The sequence below is a fragment of the Aulonocara sp. 'chitande type north' Nkhata Bay genome, linkage group LG3, assembly GCF_057382095.1.
Source record: "Aulonocara sp. 'chitande type north' Nkhata Bay isolate Kocher_YH1m ecotype deep benthic linkage group LG3, A_spYH_male_GT1.1, whole genome shotgun sequence".
Lineage (NCBI taxonomy): Eukaryota > Metazoa > Chordata > Actinopteri > Cichliformes > Cichlidae > Aulonocara > Aulonocara sp. 'chitande type north' Nkhata Bay.
In genome coordinates, this window is record NC_141346.1 from 76,694,457 (window position 1) to 76,716,323 (window position 21,867).

At 40.5% G+C, this 21,867-nt stretch overlaps 1 protein-coding gene across 3 annotated transcripts in view; it reads left to right on the top strand.

Moving 5' to 3' along the window:
- Positions 1-21,867, top strand: part of LOC147337064 (protein NLRC3-like) — a 280,764-nt gene that overhangs the window by 23,380 nt on the left and 235,517 nt on the right. For 2 of the 3 annotated variants that reach the window (XM_086285729.1, XM_086285730.1), the window contains one exon: positions 1-1,588. This exon is cut by the window's left edge and continues 12 nt beyond it. In XM_086285729.1, coding sequence (XP_086141855.1) covers positions 1-512 — 512 coding nt within the window. In that variant the 3' untranslated portion in view covers positions 513-1,588. Of the gene's footprint in view, positions 1,589-2,971; positions 2,979-21,867 lie in introns of those variants that run through there. The other variant, XM_086285728.1, reaches the window with a different exon arrangement.

Sequence of the window (21,867 nt, forward strand, 5' to 3'; positions counted from 1 at the left end):
TCACAATCGACACAAACACAGTGAACACAAACCTCCAACTGTCTGACAACAACAGGAAGGTGACATATGTGGAGGAGGTTCAGTCATATCCTGATCATCCAGACAGATTTGATTACTGGTCTCAGCTGCTGTGTAGAAATGGTCTGACTGGTCGCTGTTACTGGGAGGTCGAGTGGAGAGGAAGCGTTTTTATATCAGTGAGTTACAGAAGCATCAGAAGGAAAGGAGACAGTAATGACTGTTTGTTTGGATACAATGATCAGTCCTGGAGTCTGTGCTGCTCTGATGATGGTCCTCGTTATGTCTGGCACAATTACAGCTACACATCCATCTCCTCCTCCTCTGTCTCTAACAGAGCAGCAGTGTATGTGGACTGTCCTGCTGGCACTCTGTCCTTCTACAGAGTCTCCTCTGACACTCTGATCCACCTCCACACCTTCAACACCACATTCACTCAAACTCTTTATCCTGGGTTTAGGTTCTATCCTGGTTCCTCAGTGTCCCTGTGCTGAGTGGAGTGTAAAGAGTGTCTCCTGTTACAGAAACACTCTGACTGTTGAACAGATAGTTCAGTCTGTACATGTCTGTCTCTTTCACTCACAAACACGTTTTCAGATTCATGGATTCAATCAGTTGATGTTTGAAACTCTTCTAAATGATTCCTTGTAAACTTCTTCAGTCACAAACAAACAGGAAGTGATGTCACATGTGTTCCTGTCCACACAGCAGAATGAGTCTATTGCTGACAGTGATGTACAAACAGAGTGAGCATTTCTGAGGCCCAAAATAAACTGAGTAGTTCACTGAATGAACAATGGACTGTGAGCTCAGTTCCTTCATCATTAGTATGGATTATATATGTATATGTATTATATTAGTATCTGTGGAGCAGGGAAATTATTTTACTGCTATTGTTAAATAATTGTCATCAGTACCATTGCATTAATAATATAATCTGGAGTTTATATTGCATTCAGATGTTGAAACAGTGTGTGTCTTTCAGAAAGGCTAAAAGTAACAGGACAGGAAACAGGCTTGGAGAGTTTTGCAGAAGTGAAAGTTATTTTGAGCAGCAGGCTAAGACGAGGCTTTAACAATGTAACAGATAGCTTTAAGAAGGCCTTAAGCAGTTATGACTATTTTATAAACAATGCATATCGGTGCTTATTAAAGAGTTGGAGCTCGGTCTATGAATTGGGGGTTGGAAGCTTTGTTCGGCGCGATGTCCGGACAATCTATTGTGCAAGTGACTTGGAGCCATAGAAGGAATTGCAGTACATGCTTACAAAACACTTATATATCAGGTCATTTCATATTAAGGTTTTAGTAGAGGTTCTTGGTTAAAACATTTATTTAGTAGAAGACATACACATAGTCTCAGTGAGCTTCTGGTCTAGTGAAAGGTCAGAAGTGCAACAGGTGAATTGAGAAAGAGCATTTGAGGACGAGTTAGTAGGTGAAGAGGTGACACAAAGAGCATGTGAGGTCAACACATACACACACATGAGTTAGATTTATTTAGAGGAGAGATTAGTCATGTCTCGACAAGAAAGAGGAACAATTTACTTTAAGATAAGAACGGAAAGTACCAGCCATGAAAATAGAAGATGATCTTCTGGGTGAAAAGTCATTGTGGTGTTGATCTGATCTATGTATAAAATGTATCTGTGACGCATGAAGGGGCGTCAGTAAACAAACCCTGATGCTATAAAATATCTGTTCATGCTTTGATTAAGTTGGAGATCACTTGCTGTCGGCGTACAGAGTATCTTCCCACACGTGTGTTCATTAAAATCATTGTTTGACCAAGACCTTCTGGACCATGGGTGGTTTGTACTCTCCTTCCTCAATTTTGAACCTTAACATTTGGGGGCTTCGTCCGGTGGTTGAGGAGGGAGAATTGGAGGTGTAGATGGAGAAATTTGGTCTTAGGTGGTCTGACGGGCAGACATGAATTCCAGTAGTCGAAGTGAGTGGGCATAAGCCGGCTTATCCAAAAGGTAAGGCACTACCTGTTGAATTATTTCCAAAGTGTGCCAAATTGGATATGATAAAATTTAAGTCTACTCATTGAAATTACTGGTGGATGTCTGTTTTGATTTTGATGAAAATTTCATGAGTTGAAGCAGTTAGAGTTCTGCTAAGAAGAAATGAAAGCAGTAAAGTCTGCTAAAGCAGTTAGAGTCTGCCAGGAAAAGTTTAAATACTGGGTTGAAGTCCCAAAGAAATTGAGTTAGAGTCTCAAGTAGTTTGGTAGGGTATTTGGTCATTTTGTGGGTTAAAGTCCCGGTTGGTCATTAGGTCAGACCTTGGTTGGTCATTTTGTGGGTTAGAGTCCCCATTGTCCATCAGGGTCGATCTGCCTCAGTCATACACTTGTTTTGGGTGTTGATTGTTGTTTCAAAGTATTATAAATTATTCTAGAACGGCAGTTCGAGTCTGCTAGGAAGCGCAGAGCCCGGAGGTTATGCTCCCTCCTTGTCGTGGACGCGCGACATTGACCTGTCGGCGAACAGGGTTAGTTCAGTTTGGCTTAACTGTGGGGTACAGGGCATCCTGGAATGAAGCTAGGAGTTAGAGTCTCCTTACCGTTTGGAACGGTACCTGCGCTTTTTTGGACAGGAGAAGTTGGACTTCGGGCGTGTAACTTTAACTTAAAACTTGGGGGTAAGCCTTGGCTGTGAAACGCCAAAAATAGAGCTTCAGGCAAAGTTTGGGTTGGTTGACGCTTTTAAATTGAGTTAGGGATTTTAGAGATGAGGCCAGAAACAGTAGAGTCTGATACTGGTTAATTGGTCGCAAAAAACTCAGGGAGTTTATCCGCTGGGCGGTTATTTTAAATTTGTCTAAATTGTGTAGGCGCTAAAGCTGACAGATCTGACAGTGGTTGTAAATATAAGATGTCTTTGTAATATAAAATAAGAGATCTCTGTGTGAAAGGAGTCTGAGGCAATGCTGGAGCTATTTTTAGACGGTGCGTGTGTGAGTGAAAATGCAAATGAGTAAGTAGTGAACTGTTTAAACCACAGTTGGTTTTACATATACTGCTGCAAACATTGTTGAGTGTGTGTTTCAAATGCCATTTATGTTTATTAGAGGACTATAAATAAAGTTTTGAGTTGCCGTAGTGGATGTATAGTAATTGACTGAGTTTGGATGCAGATATATAAATATATTGAGTGCACTGTATATACTTAAGACTAACACATTACTTTCAGTAGTAACTTTTCTCCAGCATTAGTTGCTGGTGTGTTTTATTTTTAATTTCTTGTGTGTGCGGTGAGAATTAATGGAGGTTTCAATTTTTGTTTGTTTGTTTTTTACTTGCTCTTTTTGATTATGACAAGCATGTCTAAAATACTCTTAGGAAAGTGTGTTTTGAGTTATATTCCTCAACTCTGGTCACACTTTAAGTGTGAATGCGGTGACTAGAAGGTTTTGAATGATGAATAAAGGTGTGAGAGGTATTTCTTTGGTGATGTAAAGTAGGATGTTTTAAAGTTTGAAAGTGTTTTTAATTTAAGAGATGCATGAGTGATGTTATAAGAGTTTCGTTTATTTAAAAGGTGTGTGTGTGAGAGGATTATGAAATCATTGTGTGAATGATGCTACATTTTAGATCAAAAGTTAGTAGAATTACAGAGGGTTTGTAGATTGTAAATACAAAATAAGTTTGATTAGCCTGCAGAAACAGAAAAGCAGCTTGAGCTGCTCTGAGAAGCTGTGTGTGTGTGACAGGAAGTTACATGCGCATAAAAGGAAGTGACTGTGACGAGTGAGCACCCAGAGAGAGAAACAGATGAGTTAAACTCTAGGCAGATAAGGCGAATGGAGGTTTTGAGAAAAGAAATGAAAAGGATATTAATTGTATGTTTTAGTGTGTCAACACAGATTACAGATAAATAAAGGTGGACTTCTCTCAACCTGTAATTTTGAGTACGGCGCCAAAACCACTAGAGTAGCATAATTGGGAGAAAACAGGCCAGATTTTGGCTTAAAATTTTACAGCTTGACCTCGCACTTGTCCCCATCCTGAGAAGAAGCTCAAAGGACAGTTAATCTCCTGATGAAGACAGACAGAACATCGTGGACTTGAGAAGAATTAATAGCAGGCAAAAGACAGTGCAACGGAAACCACACTGACGACACCAGCAGCAGCATGAAAGGAACCACGAGGTGGAAACATGTACTGTAAATTACAGGCTGGGCAGTTGAACAGTGGGATAATGAGCTGTGGAAAGCACTGGACATTGATTGTCAGATTTCCCATGCTTGGAGTAATCTTGAAAGAGATGACTGAGAGGATCAACAGAAAAGAAGAAACCACGTGATGAAACATGCACGGTGGACAGCAGGCTGGTAAGAACAGTGTGACATGACTGTTTAAAGGCACTGAATGTGGTATTTTGCCAGGCTGGGACTTGATCCAAAAGGAAAATACTGAAGAGAAACAGAGAAGAAACAGACTGTGTTTGCTGGAATTCAAGACAACAAAAGGACACTGAGAGAAGAGGACAGTGACCAGTGAGAGGTGAAGCCGGACGACTTCGACTGTGAGAATACAGGGTGTAATTGGATTGAAATGAAAGCCTGAACTCATGATGGTTTAGAGATGTCCACCGTCACAAACAAAGAGGTAAACAAGAATAGAAAACACACATAGACAAAGTGTTACATGTGAAATTATTTCTGGAAAGAATCAGAAGTGAGATAGTTTTGAATTAAGAAATCAGGGAAAAGATGCATGAATTAAACCTGACTATAACATATAGAGGCAATGAAGAAAGCAGCTTACACTCACTGAACATTAACAAAATACATAGGAAAAGCAATGAAGACCTGCTTACACGTATATACATGACATAAGTTGGGATTTCTGACCAGAGAAAGGGAAACGGGTAGTTTAAGTACATATGATAATAATGAAAATGTCTCAGTTGTGTTTCTATAGGGGCGAAACAGATCTGGATCAATTTTCCACGTGCAGCGGTCGGAAGAGACCTGTAGGTTAACTTGACTGGACATGCCAAGGCAAGTTTCTGGTTGAATTGTTTACAGCGCCATGTCTCCATAAACCTGACAAGTGGGCCCTAGCTTCTGGCTGAGGAGCAGGAATAAGGTGGGAACTTAAAATTTGGGTTAGCAAATTTGGGAAAGAAACTGACGGCTTAAGTGGAGAATTGTGCAGGAGTCTGACACACTGCAAAAGCAACATATGCAAATTCACATACACAAACAGAAAATGCATTAACCTTATAAAGACAAGACAAGCTCATGGAGATTAATGCAGAGATCCAGATTAAACCTGGCTAAGAACACAAACATATGCAATGAAGAACAGCTTGCTATTTTGTATGAATGATACAATGGTGTGAATGTTTAATAAAATGCATTTGAGTTTGTAATTGAGGAATAGAAGAAGCCATATGACAAAGGGAGTGAGTTATGAGAACAAAAAGTGATTAAAGTAGTTTTAAAAGAGTGACTTAGGAGTGCTCTCTCGTACTGAGTGATCAAAACCAGTGATAACTGTAGAAAGAAATAACATAATTTAATGAGTTGGTGATGTTTAAACATATGTTTCTGTTGTTACAGCTTTTTGAGAGATGACTCAGTATGCAAATTAGTTGGAGTGAGTGGTGACGAAGGAACTTCCTGTGTGTGTGTGTGACTGAGGAAGTGACTTTCAGACGAGGAAGCATGGCAGACAAGAGAAGTATAGATTTGGGTAGGAAATAGTTTATAGTTTAGTGATTATACGTTGTCGCAAAGGGGTTTTATGCTGAATTTAAGTATGTTAAAGGGGGTGATTTTTGTTTGCAAATTGTGTGGTTTTAATGAGACTTTCGGTGTATTGAGGAGGCGAAATTATGTGGTGGCAAAACTTTTGTGTGTTTAAGGTTGTTGAGGTTGTTGTGGTGATGGGTTGATTTTGTCAGTTAGGTTTGGGTTGGTGTTTTTGTTTTTAATAGAGGGAGTTTTAGGAAACATGGACATGTCTGGGAGGGGCCCATTATTTTGTAACAGTGCACTTAAAGAAAACCTGTCAGGTGATTTTGTTTTGTTTTTATGAGCTAACAATCAGCTCTATTTTTCATTTCTGTTTTAAGCAGGCCTGCAACAGTGAATAACGGCGCTGAAAATTCTCGGGAAGAGCAAATATAAGGGGGCTTTCCAGATTACAATTGGCTGAGGAAAAAGCTACCTGGAGACGATTCAGGTCGTAAGTCCCTGTAAAAAGGATTTTATGCGAGTCAATCCAGTCCAAAAGCATAAAGAAATATTTTCCTATGGAAAATAAAAAATGACTGAGCTCATTTTGCTGAGGGTGGAGAATCTGACGCGGGAAGCTCCACTATCAGCAAATACATGGTGTGACTGCATGTGAGTGAATGTGTGACTGAATGTGAGTGAGGATGAATAAATGTGGACAAACAATTTGCTTTTACCAGAGAAAATTTCTGTTTTGTTTTGTTGACTGGGGTTAGATTATGGGATTATAGTATATTGTTGGGAGAATGCCAAATGCTAAAGGGGAAATATTTTTTGATGTAACTCAGTTACCATTAATTGTAGAAACACATGACTGATAACTGTTCTGTTTTAAGTTTATTTTTATGACATACATTGGATCATGAGTGGGGAAACTGAGCATTTTTAAGTTTTGTATAGTATCTTGACACATGAAATGTATCAAGATAAAGGGGGGTTTAGGGTTTATTAATTTAATTGTTTAATAATTTAGGATCATTTTAGGACCTTTTGGGTTTTTGATCATTTGGATATGGTAAAACTGAAACTGTTATTTTTAAGTTAAGGTTAAAGGATTAAAAGAGAACTTGTCACGGTTTGCGAGGCAAGCCGTGTGGAGTTGTAGAAAAGGACCCAAAAGGCGGCAGCTCTGGTGCAGGTGAATATTTATTTACAACGGTGGGCACAAAACAGCACTGGTGGAAAAACAAGAAACCGGAAACCTAAACTGGGTAAGCTAATAACACAAACCAGAAACGAGGATGCAGGGAGGTCCGGGGAAATACACAAGAGACGCAGGGAGACCGAGGGGAAACAACACAGACGAACCAGCAACTACCATAACAGAAGACACAACTTAAATACACACAGAGAACACAGGGAGATTACACACAGGTGGGGAACACAGGTGACACTGATAAACATAACGAGACAGGGCAGGAGTGAACACAACATTACGCATACTGACGAGAGACTGTCAAAGTAAAACAGGAAGTACACAGAGGTTCAGACAGGAGGAGAGAGAGCACGGGGAGAACACAGACATAACAGGCTGGGGGAAACATGGAATAAACACAAAGAGAGACGAGAGCTCATAAATACACAGAGGGGTACAAGGGGGTAAGAGTCACAAAGGGAAAAACACTTAGGGAACACCACAACAGGACACCTCAGAAAACCTGGCCTAAATAAGGAGCGAAAATACAAGGAACCAAGAATACTGGGCCAACATGGCCCAGGACCATGACAGAACTGAATCCTGTTTAGAAGATACAATGCCGGTTTTTCAAAGCTGTGAATAAGTCTTAGAGGGAAAATTAGTGAGGGTTGAAGGAGTAGAACAGCTTTGATTTTTTTGATCTTTAGAAGTAGTGGTTATAATGTAGGCGTACACATACAGATATTACATAGGTTTATCTTTAGGATAAAGGGGGAGCTTATAAATAGAAATGATTTTTATACATATTGCATTTTGTGCTTTTAAAGGAGTTGTGGCTCAAATTTGTCTCTGGAGGGTCACGAGCCTTTGGCTAGCGCTATGATTAGCCAATCTACTGTGAGGATAATATGAGTTCATGAAGGATTGCACACGCTTACAGACACAGAGTTAAGAAACACACATGACAGTATTGATTCCAGGCAAAAGGCCTTAAATTCATTTAGCTTTTAACTGAACTTAAAGAAGGACCAAAGAGGAAGGAAAGCATATATTTTGGTTAAGTCTGATAAACTATAATTAGAAGGTATGGTTACATTAAAAGGAGCAAAATGAAATAAAAAGGCTATACCAAAACGGGTTATAACATAGGAAATGTGAGGTTAAAATGAAGTTAACACATAGGAGTTGTTTCAAGGCAGCATTTAGCTATGATGAAATGTATACAGGAGTAATTGCTTATATGCTTAAACTTAATTGATTAAAGTGGTTGTTTTCTTTTGGATCTTTTAGAGTAGAGGAACTTGCAGCAGCGACAATTTGTGCACAGGATGTTGATGATCAGATAAGGGAAAATAGAGCGAGCAACCGGACGTGAAAGCAGGGCTTAAAGAGTTTTAAAGGGATGATTAACGTTGAAGAGTATACATAAATACAAGTCAATAAGTTAAGAAGATAATTAGGATCAGGCTTTTGATTAAAGAGTCCCAGATAGGATAAGTTAGGGAGGTGCAGGAAAAGGTGTTTTGTTTCTTCTGCAGAAGATCGATCTCGGCGACCACAGGAGGGGCGAGGATCCTGGAGATCTCGAGGTCCGAGACCACCAGAGAGGGTCTGAGTGAGGACACAATGTATTGCGACCTCTGGTGTTCCAGAGGTCGAGAGAGGGAGTGTGGAGCAGGGAAATTATTTTACTGCTATTGTTAAATAATTGTCATCAGTACCATTGCATTAATAATATAATCTGGAGTTTATATTGCATTCAGATGTTGAAACAGTGTGTGTCTTTCAGAAAGACTAAGTTGCAGGCTGACAGGAAGTTGCAGGTTTGCAGAGTGTGCCTTTTGCAGAACTGAAACCGAAAGCAGACGAGACGCAGACAGTAGGTGAAGAGGTGACACAAAGAGCATGTGAGGTCAACACATACACACACATTAGTTAGATTTATTTAGAGGAGAGAACGGAAAGTACCAAGCCATGAAAATAGAAGATGATTTTCTAGGTGAAAAGTCATTCTGGTGTTGATCTGATCTATGTATAAAATGTACCGGTGACGCATGAAGGGGCGTCAGTAAACAAACCCTGATGCTATAAAATATCTGTTCATGCTTTGATTAAGTCGAGGACTACTGGCTGTCTGCGTACAGAGTGTCTTCCCACACGTGTGTTCATTAAAATCATTGTTTGACCAAGATCCTCTGGACCATGGGTGGTGTGTACTCTCCTTCCTCAACTTTGAACCTTAACATTTGGGGGCTTCGTCCGGTGGTTGAGGAGGGAGGATTGGAGGTTTAGATGGAGAAATTTGGTGGTCTCTGAGGTGGTCTGACGGGCAGACATGAATTCCAGTGGTCGAAGTGAGTGGGCATAAGCCGGCTTATCCAAAAGGTAAGGCACTACCTGTTGAATTATTTCCAAAGTGTGCCAAATTGGACATGATAAAATTTAAGTCTACTCACTGAAGTTACTGGTGGATGTCTGTTTTGATTTTGATGAAAAATTTCATGAGTTGAAGCAGTTAGAGTTCTGCTAAGAAGAAATGAAAGCAGTAAAGTCTGCTAAAGCAGTTAGAGTCTGCCAGGAAAAGTTTAAATACTGGGTTGAAGTCCCAAAGAAATTGAGTTAGAGTCTCAAGTAGTTTGGTAGGGTATTTGGTCATTTTGTGGGTTAAAGTCCCGGTTGGTCATTAGGTCAGACCTTGGTTGGTCATTTTGTGGGTTAGAGTCCCCATTGTCCATCAGGGTCGATCTGCCTCAGTCATACACTTTGTTGGGTGTTGATTGTTGTTTCAAAGTATTATAAATTATTCTAGAACGGCAGTTCGAGTCTGCTAGGAAGCGCAGAGCCCGGAGGTTACGCTCCCTCCTTGTCGTGGACGCGCGACATTGACCTGTCGGCGAACAGGGTTAGTTCAGTTTGGCTTAACTGTGGGGTACAGGGCATCCTGGAATGAAGCTAGGAGTTAGAGTCTCCTTACCGTTTGGAACGGTACCTGCGCTTTTTTGGACAGGAGAAGTTGGACTTCGGGCGTGTAACTTTAACTTAAAACTTGGGGGTAAGCCTTGGCTGTGAAACGCCAAAAATAGAGCTTCAGGCAAAGTTTGGGTTGGTTGACGCTTTTAAATTGAGTTAGGGATTTTAGAAATGAGGCCAGAAACAGTTAAAGTCTTGATACTGGTTAATTGGTCGCAAAAAACTCAGGGAGTTTATCCGCTGGGCGGTTATTTTAAATTTGTCTAAAATTGTGTAGGCGCTAAAGCTGACAGATCTGACAGTGGTTGTAAATATAAGACGTCGTTGTAATATAGAATAAGAAAATTTGGTGTGAGAGATCTCTGTGTGTCGAGTCAGTAATGCACTGACTGCCTGCTGCTATTTTTAGATGTGTGTGTGTGAGTGTGAAAATGCAAGGCAAGGCAAGTTTATTTGTATAGCACAATTGAACAATAAGGTGATTGAAAGTGCTTTACAGAGACATTAGAAACAAGAACAAATAAAAAGCATGATTTAAAATTGATTAAAACAAGCAAATAAACTAACTAACTAATTAACAAACAAACAAACAAACAATCAAAACAGTATATAAAATCAAAACAGATAAAATCAGAACATGCTTAATAATGCAAATTAGTAAGCAGTGAACTGTTTAAACCACAGTTGGTTTTACATATACTGCTGCAAACATTGTTGAGTGTGTGTTTAAAATGCCATTTATGTTTATTAGAGGACTATAAATAAAGTTTTGAGTTGTATAGTAATTGACTGAAGTTGGATGTAGATATATAAATATATTGAGTGCACTGTGTATACTTAAGACTAACATATTACTTTCAGTAGTAACTTTTCTCCAGCAATAGTTGCTGGTGTTTTTTATTTTTTCAATTTCTTGTGTGAATGCGGTGACTAGAAGGTTTTGAATGATGAATAAAGGTGTGAGAGGTATTTCTTTGGTGATGTAAAGTAGGATGTTTTAAAGTTTGAAAGTGTTTTTAATTTAAGAGATGCATGAGTGATGTTATAAGAGTTTAGTTTATTTAAAAGGTGTGTGTGAGAGGATTATGAAATCATTGTGTGAATGATGCTACATTTTAGGTCAAAAGTTAGTAGAATTACAGAGGGTTTGTAGATTGTAAATACAAAATAAGTTTGATTAGCCTGGAGAAACAGCAAAGCAGCTGCGTGCTGTGTGTGTGTAACAGGAAATGGTGTGGGTGACAGGAAGTTTGCATGCCCATATAAGGTGACGAGTGAGCACCCAGAGAGAGAAACAGATGAGTTAAACTCTAGGCAGATAAAGCGAATGGAGGTTTTGAGAAAAGAAATGAAAAGGATATTAATTGTATGTTTTAGTGTGTCAACACAGATTACAGATAAATGAAGGTGGACTTCTCTCAACCTGGAATTTTGAGTACGGCGCCAAAACCACTAGAGTAGCATAATTGGGAGAAAACAGGCCAGATTTTGGCTTAAAATTTTACAGCTTGACCTCGCACTTGTCCCCATCCTGAGAAGAAGCTCAAAGGACAGTTAATCTCCTGATGAAGACCGACAGAACATCGTGGACTTGAGAAGAATTAATAGCAGGCAAAAGACAGTGCAACGGAAACCACACTGACGACACCAGCAGCAGCATGAAAGGAACCACGAGGTGGAAACATGTACTGTAAATTACAGGCTGGGCAGTTGAACAGTGGGATAATGAGCTGTGGAAAGCACTGGACATTGATTGTCAGATTTCCCATGCTTGGAGTAATCTTGAAAGAGATGACTGAGAGGATCAACAGAAAAGAAGAAACCACGTGATGAAACATGCACGGTGGACAGCAGGCTGGTAAGAACAGTGTGACATGACTGTTTAAAGGCACTGAATGTGGTATTTTGCCAGGCTGGGACTTGATCCAAAAGGAAAATACTGAAGAGAAACAGAGAAGAAACAGACTGTGTTTGCTGGAATTCAAGACAACAAAAGGACACTGAGAGAAGAGGACAGTGACCAGTGAGAGGTGAAGCCGGACGACTTCGACTGTGAGAATACAGGGTGTAATTGGACTGAAAGTGAAGCTTGAACTCATGATGGTTTAGAGATGTCCACCGTCACAAACAAAGAGGTAAACAAGAATAGAAAACACACATAGACAAAGTGTTACATGTGAAATTATTTCTGGAAAGAATCAGAAGTGAGATAGTTTTGAATTAAGAAATCAGAGAAAAGATGCATGAATTAAACCTGACTATAACATATAGAGGCAATGAAGAAAGCAGCTTACACTCACTGAACATTAACAAAATACATAGGAAAAGCAATGAAGACCTGCTTACACGTATATACATGACATAAGTTGGGATTTCTGACCAGAGAAAGGGAAACGGGTAGTTTAAGTACATATGATAATAATGAAAATGTCTCAGTTGTGTTTCTATAGGGGCGAAACAGATCTGGATCAATTTTCCACGTGCAGCGGTCGGAAGAGACCTGTAGGTTAACTTGACTGGACATGCCAAGGCAAGTTTCTGGTTGAATTGTTTACAGCGCCATGTCTCCATAAACCTGACAAGTGGGCCCTAGCTTCTGGCTGAGGAGCAGGAATGCTGTTAATAAGGTGGGAACTTAAAATTTGGGTTAGCAAATTTGGGAAAGAAACTGACGGCTTAAGTGGAGAATTGTGCAGGAGTCTGACACACTGCAAAAGCAACATATGCAAATTCACATACACAAACAGAAAATGCATTAACCTTATAAAGACAAGACAAGCTCATGGAGATTAATGCAGAGATCCAGATTAAACCTGGCTAAGAACACAAACATATGCAATGAAGAACAGCTTGCTATTTTGTATGAATGATACAATGGTGTGAATGTTTAATAAAATGCATTTGAGTTTGTAATTGAGGAATAGAAGAAGCCATATGACAAAGGGAGTGAGTTATGAGAACAAAAAGTGATTAAAGTAGTTTTAAAAGAGTGACTTAGGAGTGCTCTCTCGTACTGAGTGATCAAAACCAGTGATAACTGTAGAAAGAAATAAAATAATTTAATGAGTTGGTGATGTTTAAACATATGTTTCTGTTGTTACAGCTTTTTGAGAGATGACTCAGTATGCAAATTAGTTGGAGTGAGTGGTGACGAAGGAACTTCCTGTGTGTGTGTGTGACTGAGGAAGTGACTTTCAGACGAGGAAGCATGGCAGACAAGAGAAGTATAGATTTGGGTAGGAAATAGTTTATAGTTTAGTGATTATACGTTGTCGCAAAGGGGTTTTATGCTGAATTTAAGTATGTTAAAGGGGGTGATTTTTGTTTGCAAATTGTGTGGTTTTAATGAGACTTTCGGTGTATTGAGGAGGCGAAATTATGTGGTGGCAAAACTTTTGTGTGTTTAAGGTTGTTGAGGTTGTTGTGGTGATGGGTTGATTTTGTCAGTTAGGTTTGGGTTGGTGTTTTTGTTTTTAATAGAGGGAGTTTTAGGAAACATGGACATGTCTGGGAGGGGCCCATTATTTTGTAACAGTGCACTTAAAGAAAACCTGTCAGGTGATTTTGTTTTGTTTTTATGAGCTAACAATCAGCTCTATTTTTCATTTCTGTTTTAAGCAGGCCTGCAACAGTGAATAACGGCGCTGAAAATTCTCGGGAAGAGCAAATATAAGGGGGCTTTCCAGATTACAATTGGCTGAGGAAAAAGCTACCTGGAGACGATTCAGGTCGTAAGTCCCTGTAAAAAGGATTTTATGCGAGTCAATCCAGTCCAAAAGCATAAAGAAATATTTTCCTATGGAAAATAAAAAATGACTGAGCTCATTTTGCTGAGGGTGGAGAATCTGACGCGGGAAGCTCCACTATCAGCAAATACATGGTGTGACTGCATGTGAGTGAATGTGTGACTGAATGTGAGTGAGGATGAATAAATGTGGACAAACAATTTGCTTTTACCAGAGAAAATTTCTGTTTTGTTTTGTTGACTGGGGTTAGATTATGGGATTATAGTATATTGTTGGGAGAATGCCAAATGCTAAAGGGGAAATATTTTTTGATGTAACTCAGTTACCATTAATTGTAGAAACACATGACTGATAACTGTTCTGTTTTAAGTTTATTTTTATGACATACATTGGATCATGAGTGGGGAAACTGAGCATTTTTAAGTTTTGTATAGTATCTTGACACATGAAATGTATCAAGATAAAGGGGGGTTTAGGGTTTATTAATTTAATTGTTTAATAATTTAGGATCATTTTAGGACCTTTTGGGTTTTTGATCATTTGGATATGGTAAAACTGAAACTGTTATTTTTAAGTTAAGGTTAAAGGATTAAAAGAGAACTTGTCACGGTTTGCGAGGCAAGCCGTGTGGAGTTGTAGAAAAGGACCCAAAAGGCGGCAGCTCTGGTGCAGGTGAATATTTATTTACAACGGTGGGCACAAAACAGCACTGGTGGAAAAACAAGAAACCGGAAACCTAAACTGGGTAAGCTAATAACACAAACCAGAAACGAGGATGCAGGGAGGTCCGGGGAAATACACAAGAGACGCAGGGAGACCGAGGGGAAACAACACAGACGAACCAGCAACTACCATAACAGAAGACACAACTTAAATACACACAGAGAACACAGGGAGATTACACACAGGTGGGGAACACAGGTGACACTGATAAACATAACGAGACAGGGCAGGAGTGAACACAACATTACGCATACTGACGAGAGACTGTCAAAGTAAAACAGGAAGTACACAGAGGTTCAGACAGGAGGAGAGAGAGCACGGGGAGAACACAGACATAACAGGCTGGGGGAAACATGGAATAAACACAAAGAGAGACGAGAGCTCATAAATACACAGAGGGGTACAAGGGGGTAAGAGTCACAAAGGGAAAAACACTTAGGGAACACCACAACAGGACACCTCAGAAAACCTGGCCTAAATAAGGAGCGAAAATACAAGGAACCAAGAATACTGGGCCAACATGGCCCAGGACCATGACAGAACTGAATCCTGTTTAGAAGATACAATGCCGGTTTTTCAAAGCTGTGAATAAGTCTTAGAGGGAAAATTAGTGAGGGTTGAAGGGGTAGAACAGCTTTGATTTTTTTGATCTTTAGAAGTAGTGGTTATAATGTAGGCGTACACATACAGATATTACATAGGTTTATCTTTAGGATAAAGGGGGAGCTTCTACGTAGAAATGATTTTTATACATATTGCATTTTGTGCTTTTAAAGGAGTTGTGGCTCAAATTTGTCTCTGGAGGGTCACGAGCCTTTGGCTAGCGCTATGATTAGCCAATCTACTGTGAGGATAATATGAGTTCATGAAGGATTGCACACGCTTACAGACACAGAGTTAAGAAACACACATGACAGTATTGATTCCAGGCAAAAGGCCTTAAATTCATTTAGCTTTTAACTGAACTTAAAGAAGGACCAAAGAGGAAGGAAAGCATATATTTTGGTTAAGTCTGATAAACTATAATTAGAAGGTATGGTTACATTAAAAGGAGCAAAATGAAATAAAAAGGCTATACCAAAACGGGTTATAACATAGGAAATGTGAGGTTAAAATGAAGTTAACACATAGGAGTTGTTTCAAGGCAGCATTTAGCTATGATGAAATGTATACAGGAGTAATTGCTTATATGCTTAAACTTAATTGATTAAAGTGGTTGTTTTCTTTTGGATCTTTTAGAGTAGAGGAACTTGCAGCAGCGACAATTTGTGCACAGGATGTTGATGATCAGATAAGGGAAAAATAGAGCGAGCAACCGGACGTGAAAGCAGGGCTTAAAGAGTTTTAAAGGGATGAGTAACGTTGAAGAGTATACATAAATACAAGTCAATAAGTTAAGAAGATAATTAGGATCAGGCTTTTGATTAAAGAGTCCCAGATAGGATAAGTTAGGGAGGTGCAGGAAAAGGTGTTTTGTTTCTTTTGCAGAAGATCGATCTCGGCGACCACAGGAGGGGCGAGGATCCTGGAGATCTCGAGGTCCGAGACCACCAGAGAGGGTCTGAGTGAGGACACAATGTATTGCGACCTCTGGTGTTCCAGAGGTCGAGAGAGGGAGTGTGGAGCAGGGAAATTATTTTACTGCTATTGTTAAATAATTGTCATCAGTACCATTGCATTAATAATATAATCTGGAGTTTATATTGCATTCAGATGTTGAAACAGTGTGTGTCTTTCAGAAAGACTAAGTTGCAGGCTGACAGGAAGTTGCAGGTTTGCAGAGTGTGCCTTTTGCAGAACTGAAACCGAAAGCAGACGAGACGCAGACAGTAGGTGAAGAGGTGACACAAAGAGCATGTGAGGTCAACACATACACACACATTAGTTAGATTTATTTAGAGGAGAGAACGGAAAGTACCAAGCCATGAAAATAGAAGATGATTTTCTAGGTGAAAAGTCATTCTGGTGTTGATCTGATCTATGTATAAAATGTACCGGTGACGCATGAAGGGGCGTCAGTAAACAAACCCTGATGCTATAAAATATCTGTTCATGCTTTGATTAAGTCGAGGACTACTGGCTGTCTGCGTACAGAGTGTCTTCCCACACGTGTGTTCATTAAAATCATTGTTTGACCAAGATCCTCTGGACCATGGGTGGTGTGTACTCTCCTTCCTCAACTTTGAACCTTAACATATCATATATATCAGGTGCTGCTGCTTTCAGTCATTGTGCAAATGTGCTGTTTGTAAGCTTGTAAAGCTGCAGTCAGCTGAGACTGAAGAAGTCACCTGATCAGTGAGCAAACGTTTCTGAAAACGTCCAGATGAACAGAATCAACCTTTTGGGATCAGCCAGCAATGCAGCATCATTGTTGTTCAGCTTCAGAGGTTTGCAGGAATGAACTGATGACCAGAAACAGCTGCAAAGTCCAAGAAAATACCAGCTGGAGTTCAGCTGCATTTGAAGAAGTCAAAGAAAAGTAAGGATGGCAAAGGGCGACGTTTTCTTCCAAAGAGCTGCAAACATGGTCGACGCCTCATTAGAAGAATCATCTGGACATTTGTGAGGAACTCTAACCAAGAAAGCAACGTCACACAGATCCAACAGACAGTTTCCATGACTGCAAGTGTTGAGTGGAAAAATGCTACATTGCATTATTGCATCCTCTCACCACAGGAGGCGCTGTTGGCACCACTGATTGCTGATCAGCTGTTCTCTGATGATCTGATTGATACTGTGAATAACGGGACTCACTGAACTCTGTGACACAGTGAAGATTACAGAGTTTAACTTCACCCTTTAAGACTGACCACAGAACCAAGTCCGCCAGAGCTTTTGTTATATTTTTACATGCTGTGGAGCCATTTGTGGGAGCATTTCAAGTTGCTATACATCAATACAACTGTTATAGCCCTAATTTTAATAATATGTATGCATTAAGTCCATAGTAACTACATAAACTGCAAAAAAAACCTCTGCTCATCCATCTCTGTGTGTATCAGGATACATTTGGTTCATAATACACAGAAAAATCAGAGTTATTACCTGTAATAAATGTGAAAGATTCCTGCAGTGATAACCAGGCAGGACTGAAACACATCCAAGCTGTCACCACGGTAACAGCACCGCCCATCCACAGGTGAGGGGAGGAGCAAAGAGAGGGACTTTGACCATTTTATACTAAAAACACTCAACTAATGTTTCTAATATGAAACAAATAAGCCCACATTAATGTGAGCGTTTATTAAATAATAATAATGATGATTTCCTCCTGATCTCATTTCCACAGCAGAGAAAACTGTGGTGTATATTGAGGTGGAGGGTGTGGTCTGTGGCTCAGGTGTAGAGTGAGGGTGGGGTGCACCACAGCAGCATGCTGGGACTGCTGAGGGTGGAGGAGGGAGTGATGATGACATCAGAGCTGCAGCACAGAGACCAGTGAACACACAGTCTGTTCATCTTTGCATAGATACAATATACAGCACAATATTGAATGACAGACATGCTGTGGGAGCTTCCACAGATACACTGACGTCAGCATCCAGAGTCCTCCTGCTGCTCCCCCCTCAGAGCCCCGTGATCAGCACCAACACATTCAGTTAGATGACAGAGTCCAGCTGCAGCTAGAATCAGCTCCCCTCTGTGAACAACAGCACAGCGTCAGTGTTTCACACTCAGTGAAAGGAGGAAACAGCAGAAGAACACCATGTGTGCTACGTTTCCCAGGACACACTACAAACTGCACAAATACAGAGCAGCACGTGGAAGGACCTGGAGCTGCATTTACAGAGCTGCAGACAGCGTGATGTCCTGTATGGACAGGTGGAAGGAACCAAGTCCTCAGCTGGAACACTCGTGTTTGTCCACAGACAGGAAACACAGCAGGAAACTTCCTCACAGAAGTGCAGCTCATGGATAACACACTTCCTGTCAGTCAGAATGAGGCTGCAGCCAAACACAGAAAGGTGTTTTTGTCCAGATGAGCCCAGAGAAGAAACACGAGTGTTCACAGACATCAGAAGCTCAGAGAGGTGAAACATGAGGTTGGAGTCCTCGTCAGCATCCAGAAGAGCTGCTGTGAAACCCTGAGTACTCATGACAGACTCTGATGGCACAAACACATCATGATTCAAACAGAAAGACAAACATGGAGCTCCTGATCCTCCTGCATGAGAACAAGCTGACATGAGCGCTGTGTCTGAGAGTGTCTCCCTGTCACAGTGACAATAACACAGCTGCTGCTCACAGTCATTAAACTGACCTGAGGTCAGCTGTGCTCCTTACATATGAACCATGTGACCTCACATCAGTGCTGTGGATGACTGTAGTCATAGAAGAGTAGAGCTGTAGCAGGTGGTGTGAGGAGGAGGTGGTGTATTCTAGTTAACGCAGTACTGAAACACTCCAGCAGAGGGCGCTGTTAAGTCCTTATTGTAACACAGTTACTGTGTGCAGTTAGACTTCATACATAATCTGCACTTATTTCCATCAGACATGCTGTCAGTAAATGATTGGTTTCTATTGATTCTACTTCCTGTTGACTCGTTTGATGACAGTGAAACAATCACAGCTGATTGTGTGATGATGTAAACTGTCACTGTTACATTCAGTGTGTGTGACATAATGTTAGTGCAGGCTGATAACAGCCTGGTTCTGTTAGAAACACATGAACGTGTCCATAGATCAGTGTGTGTTTAACATGAGAGCTTCAGCCCTGCTGATGTGTTAAATAAAGACATGCAGGAAAACTGATGAGACTCTGAAATAACTCTTTATATTTATAATGGAACTCTGCATCAAAAGAACAACAAAGGATCCCAGACAGGTTTCTGTGAACAAAGACCATTCTGATGTTTCTGTGTTTCTAACACTTTGACATTATTAGTAAACAGACTGCAGTGAGCAGCATTTATAAAGAGCTTCTATATAAAGATATGACAGCTGTTTGACAAGTTTATCACTCTGTGTTTGGACCTGATCAGTCCAGCTGTTTACTTGAAACATGTTCATTTACCTGTTCTGTTATATTCATGTTCTTGTCTCTGTTGAAAACACATTTTAATGTCCCTCAGATTTTTCTCCCAGATGAATAAATATAAAAATGACACAAACTGACTGCAGCTACTTTTTGTCCTTTCTGTCAAAAACCTTCATGTGACTCATGAGAGACACGTTTCAGCTGTTTGTGACAGATCAGAGGCCAACAAGTCATTTATAACACTTTCCATCATTGTTTAAAGTTCTCAGTGTTTCTGTGTTGCTGCGTATAGGATCTCCCAGCATCATCACTGTGCTGTCCAATCATTGTGTGCGAGGTTACCCTTATAGTGCGATGTGTGTTTGCACAAAGAGAAGCATGTGTGTCAAATATAAATAAGCACAGAACAGAAACAGCTGCTCGTTTCTTCTGTTTAGAGTCAAGTTAGTGTTTTGTGTCTTTGTTTGAGGCCTGATGTCGAGCAGAGGTGTGTGTAACTGCACTGCTCTGTTATATGTGTGAAGTGTGTGCTTCTCTTCAGCATCATCTTTGTCACTGCTGATTCCTTTGTGTCATCATGTGTTGAGAAGAGAGAACAGTTATAACGGAGGAGCAAAAGGAAGCCCTGAAATCTGCATCAACAAGGAAGTGTTGGCTCACCAGTGATCCCAGCAGAGCCACTGGTTTGGCTCCAGTTGTTCTAGATTCAATGATGTTGTTGCTACAGATACATGTCAGCATCTTTATTGAATTTTATATGAAGCAGAAATGGTGTCATTAGGAGAAGAAGAGGAGAACAAGTCCGGCGAGGAGGCAGCAGCTCTTAAAGATGAAACAGCAGCTCAGCCCTGAGCTCAGAGAGCTGCACATGAAAAAGCTCCTCAAGCAGATCCTGTCAGAGGTTTGTCATCAACAGGAGGAACTGTTCACATCATAGGATGAAGATGCTGTCAGCTGGATGAAGAAGGTTATTTAATGCAAACGTTCACACTGAAGTCAAATTGTTGTCGTGTTGAACAGATTCATGTACTGATCGTCTCCAGAATGTTAGAAGAGCTTCAATGAATCATTAGAAACAACTTACAGCTGCACAGCTGTGTCAAACACATCTGTGTGTCATTGTGGGATTGTTGTGTTTCTACATGTGACACACGTCTAAAACATGCACACAATCTGAACACAAACAGGGACTCATGTGTTCCCACAGCCAGATGCTGAGAGCCATTTCCTTGTAGTCCTGTGTCTACATACATGAACCATTGGATGTTATTGGAATGATTGTCAGCTCTGATAGTTTCATGTGTGTTTAGCTGGACGCTGTTTGATCCGCGACATGTTTAAAGGTGTCCAGTCCTGAGACACTGGGGCTGGAAACAGCTGTGATGTCATTGGACTGTCACACAGACAGAAGTGCATGAAGCGAGCAGCCGAGGAGCCGCTGATGTTTTGGATTCAACAGCATTTGAAAGGTCGACACAGACACATTTGCACACAGAAAGCTGAATCTGTCATATGCCACAGTGAACTCACTGTTCAGTGTTTTTCAGGAAGCTTCTTAACTGCCTCTGCTGCCAAACAAGCAGCTGATGTCCTTGAGAAGAAGCTGAAGAAGTCTTCAACAACAAATACAGGAAGTGGACTTTCAAATACTAGATTCACTTTAGACTCACAGAGAAATGACTCAACCAGCTGTGTTTGACTATATGAAAGGTCAGTGTGTGTCTGCACACAGACTGTTGTGTTGGACTGTTATTCAGTTGTCTGCTGAATGTTTTCAAATGTCTGCATCTCAGCTGTGATGAGGCTGGGGGTCATGGGAGGCCACCGTAGCAGCCTCTTCAACATCATGACATCATCATAAATGCTGCTGGACTGTCTGATGGGCTGACGGTGAAAAAGCCGTCGGGAAGGAAACAGAAGACATTTCAGAGGCTGCAGCAGATTTCTTTGATTCGGGGCCTTTTTCAGCTTTATTGGACAGAGCAGTGAAGATAAGTGACAGCAAAGCAGAGAGAAAGGGGGCGTGGCCCGGGTCAAAGCCAGGCCAGCTGCTCTCCACCTCGTGGTCACCTGCTCATCCTAGTGAGCTCCACCAGCAGCCCTTTCACACACTTTACACTGTCAAACACTGTGTGTGGACCTCAGCTAACAACAGGCTACATTTAAGTCTGGACTACATGCTTTTATATTGTTTTTATTCCATCAGCAGCTCAACATCATGAGCAGCTTTGACATAAAGACATCAAACTCAAGCTGACTTTAAACTACTTTTAATACAGGGGCTCAAAAACAACAACATCTTTATTATATATCAGGACACAAAGTCATTTCATCTCAAAGGGAAACAGCTTTATTTGGAATAACCAGCACTATCAACTGGTTTGGGATCTCCACCAGTTTCATGTCTTTGCAGCTTCTCCAACAAAGTTCCTGTAAAATCAGCATGTTTGTCTTTATTGGTTTGATAGTGATTGATTATTCAGTCCCAATCTGCTGTCATCTAAAGAACAAAATGATGTTTCTATGAGTCACAAAGC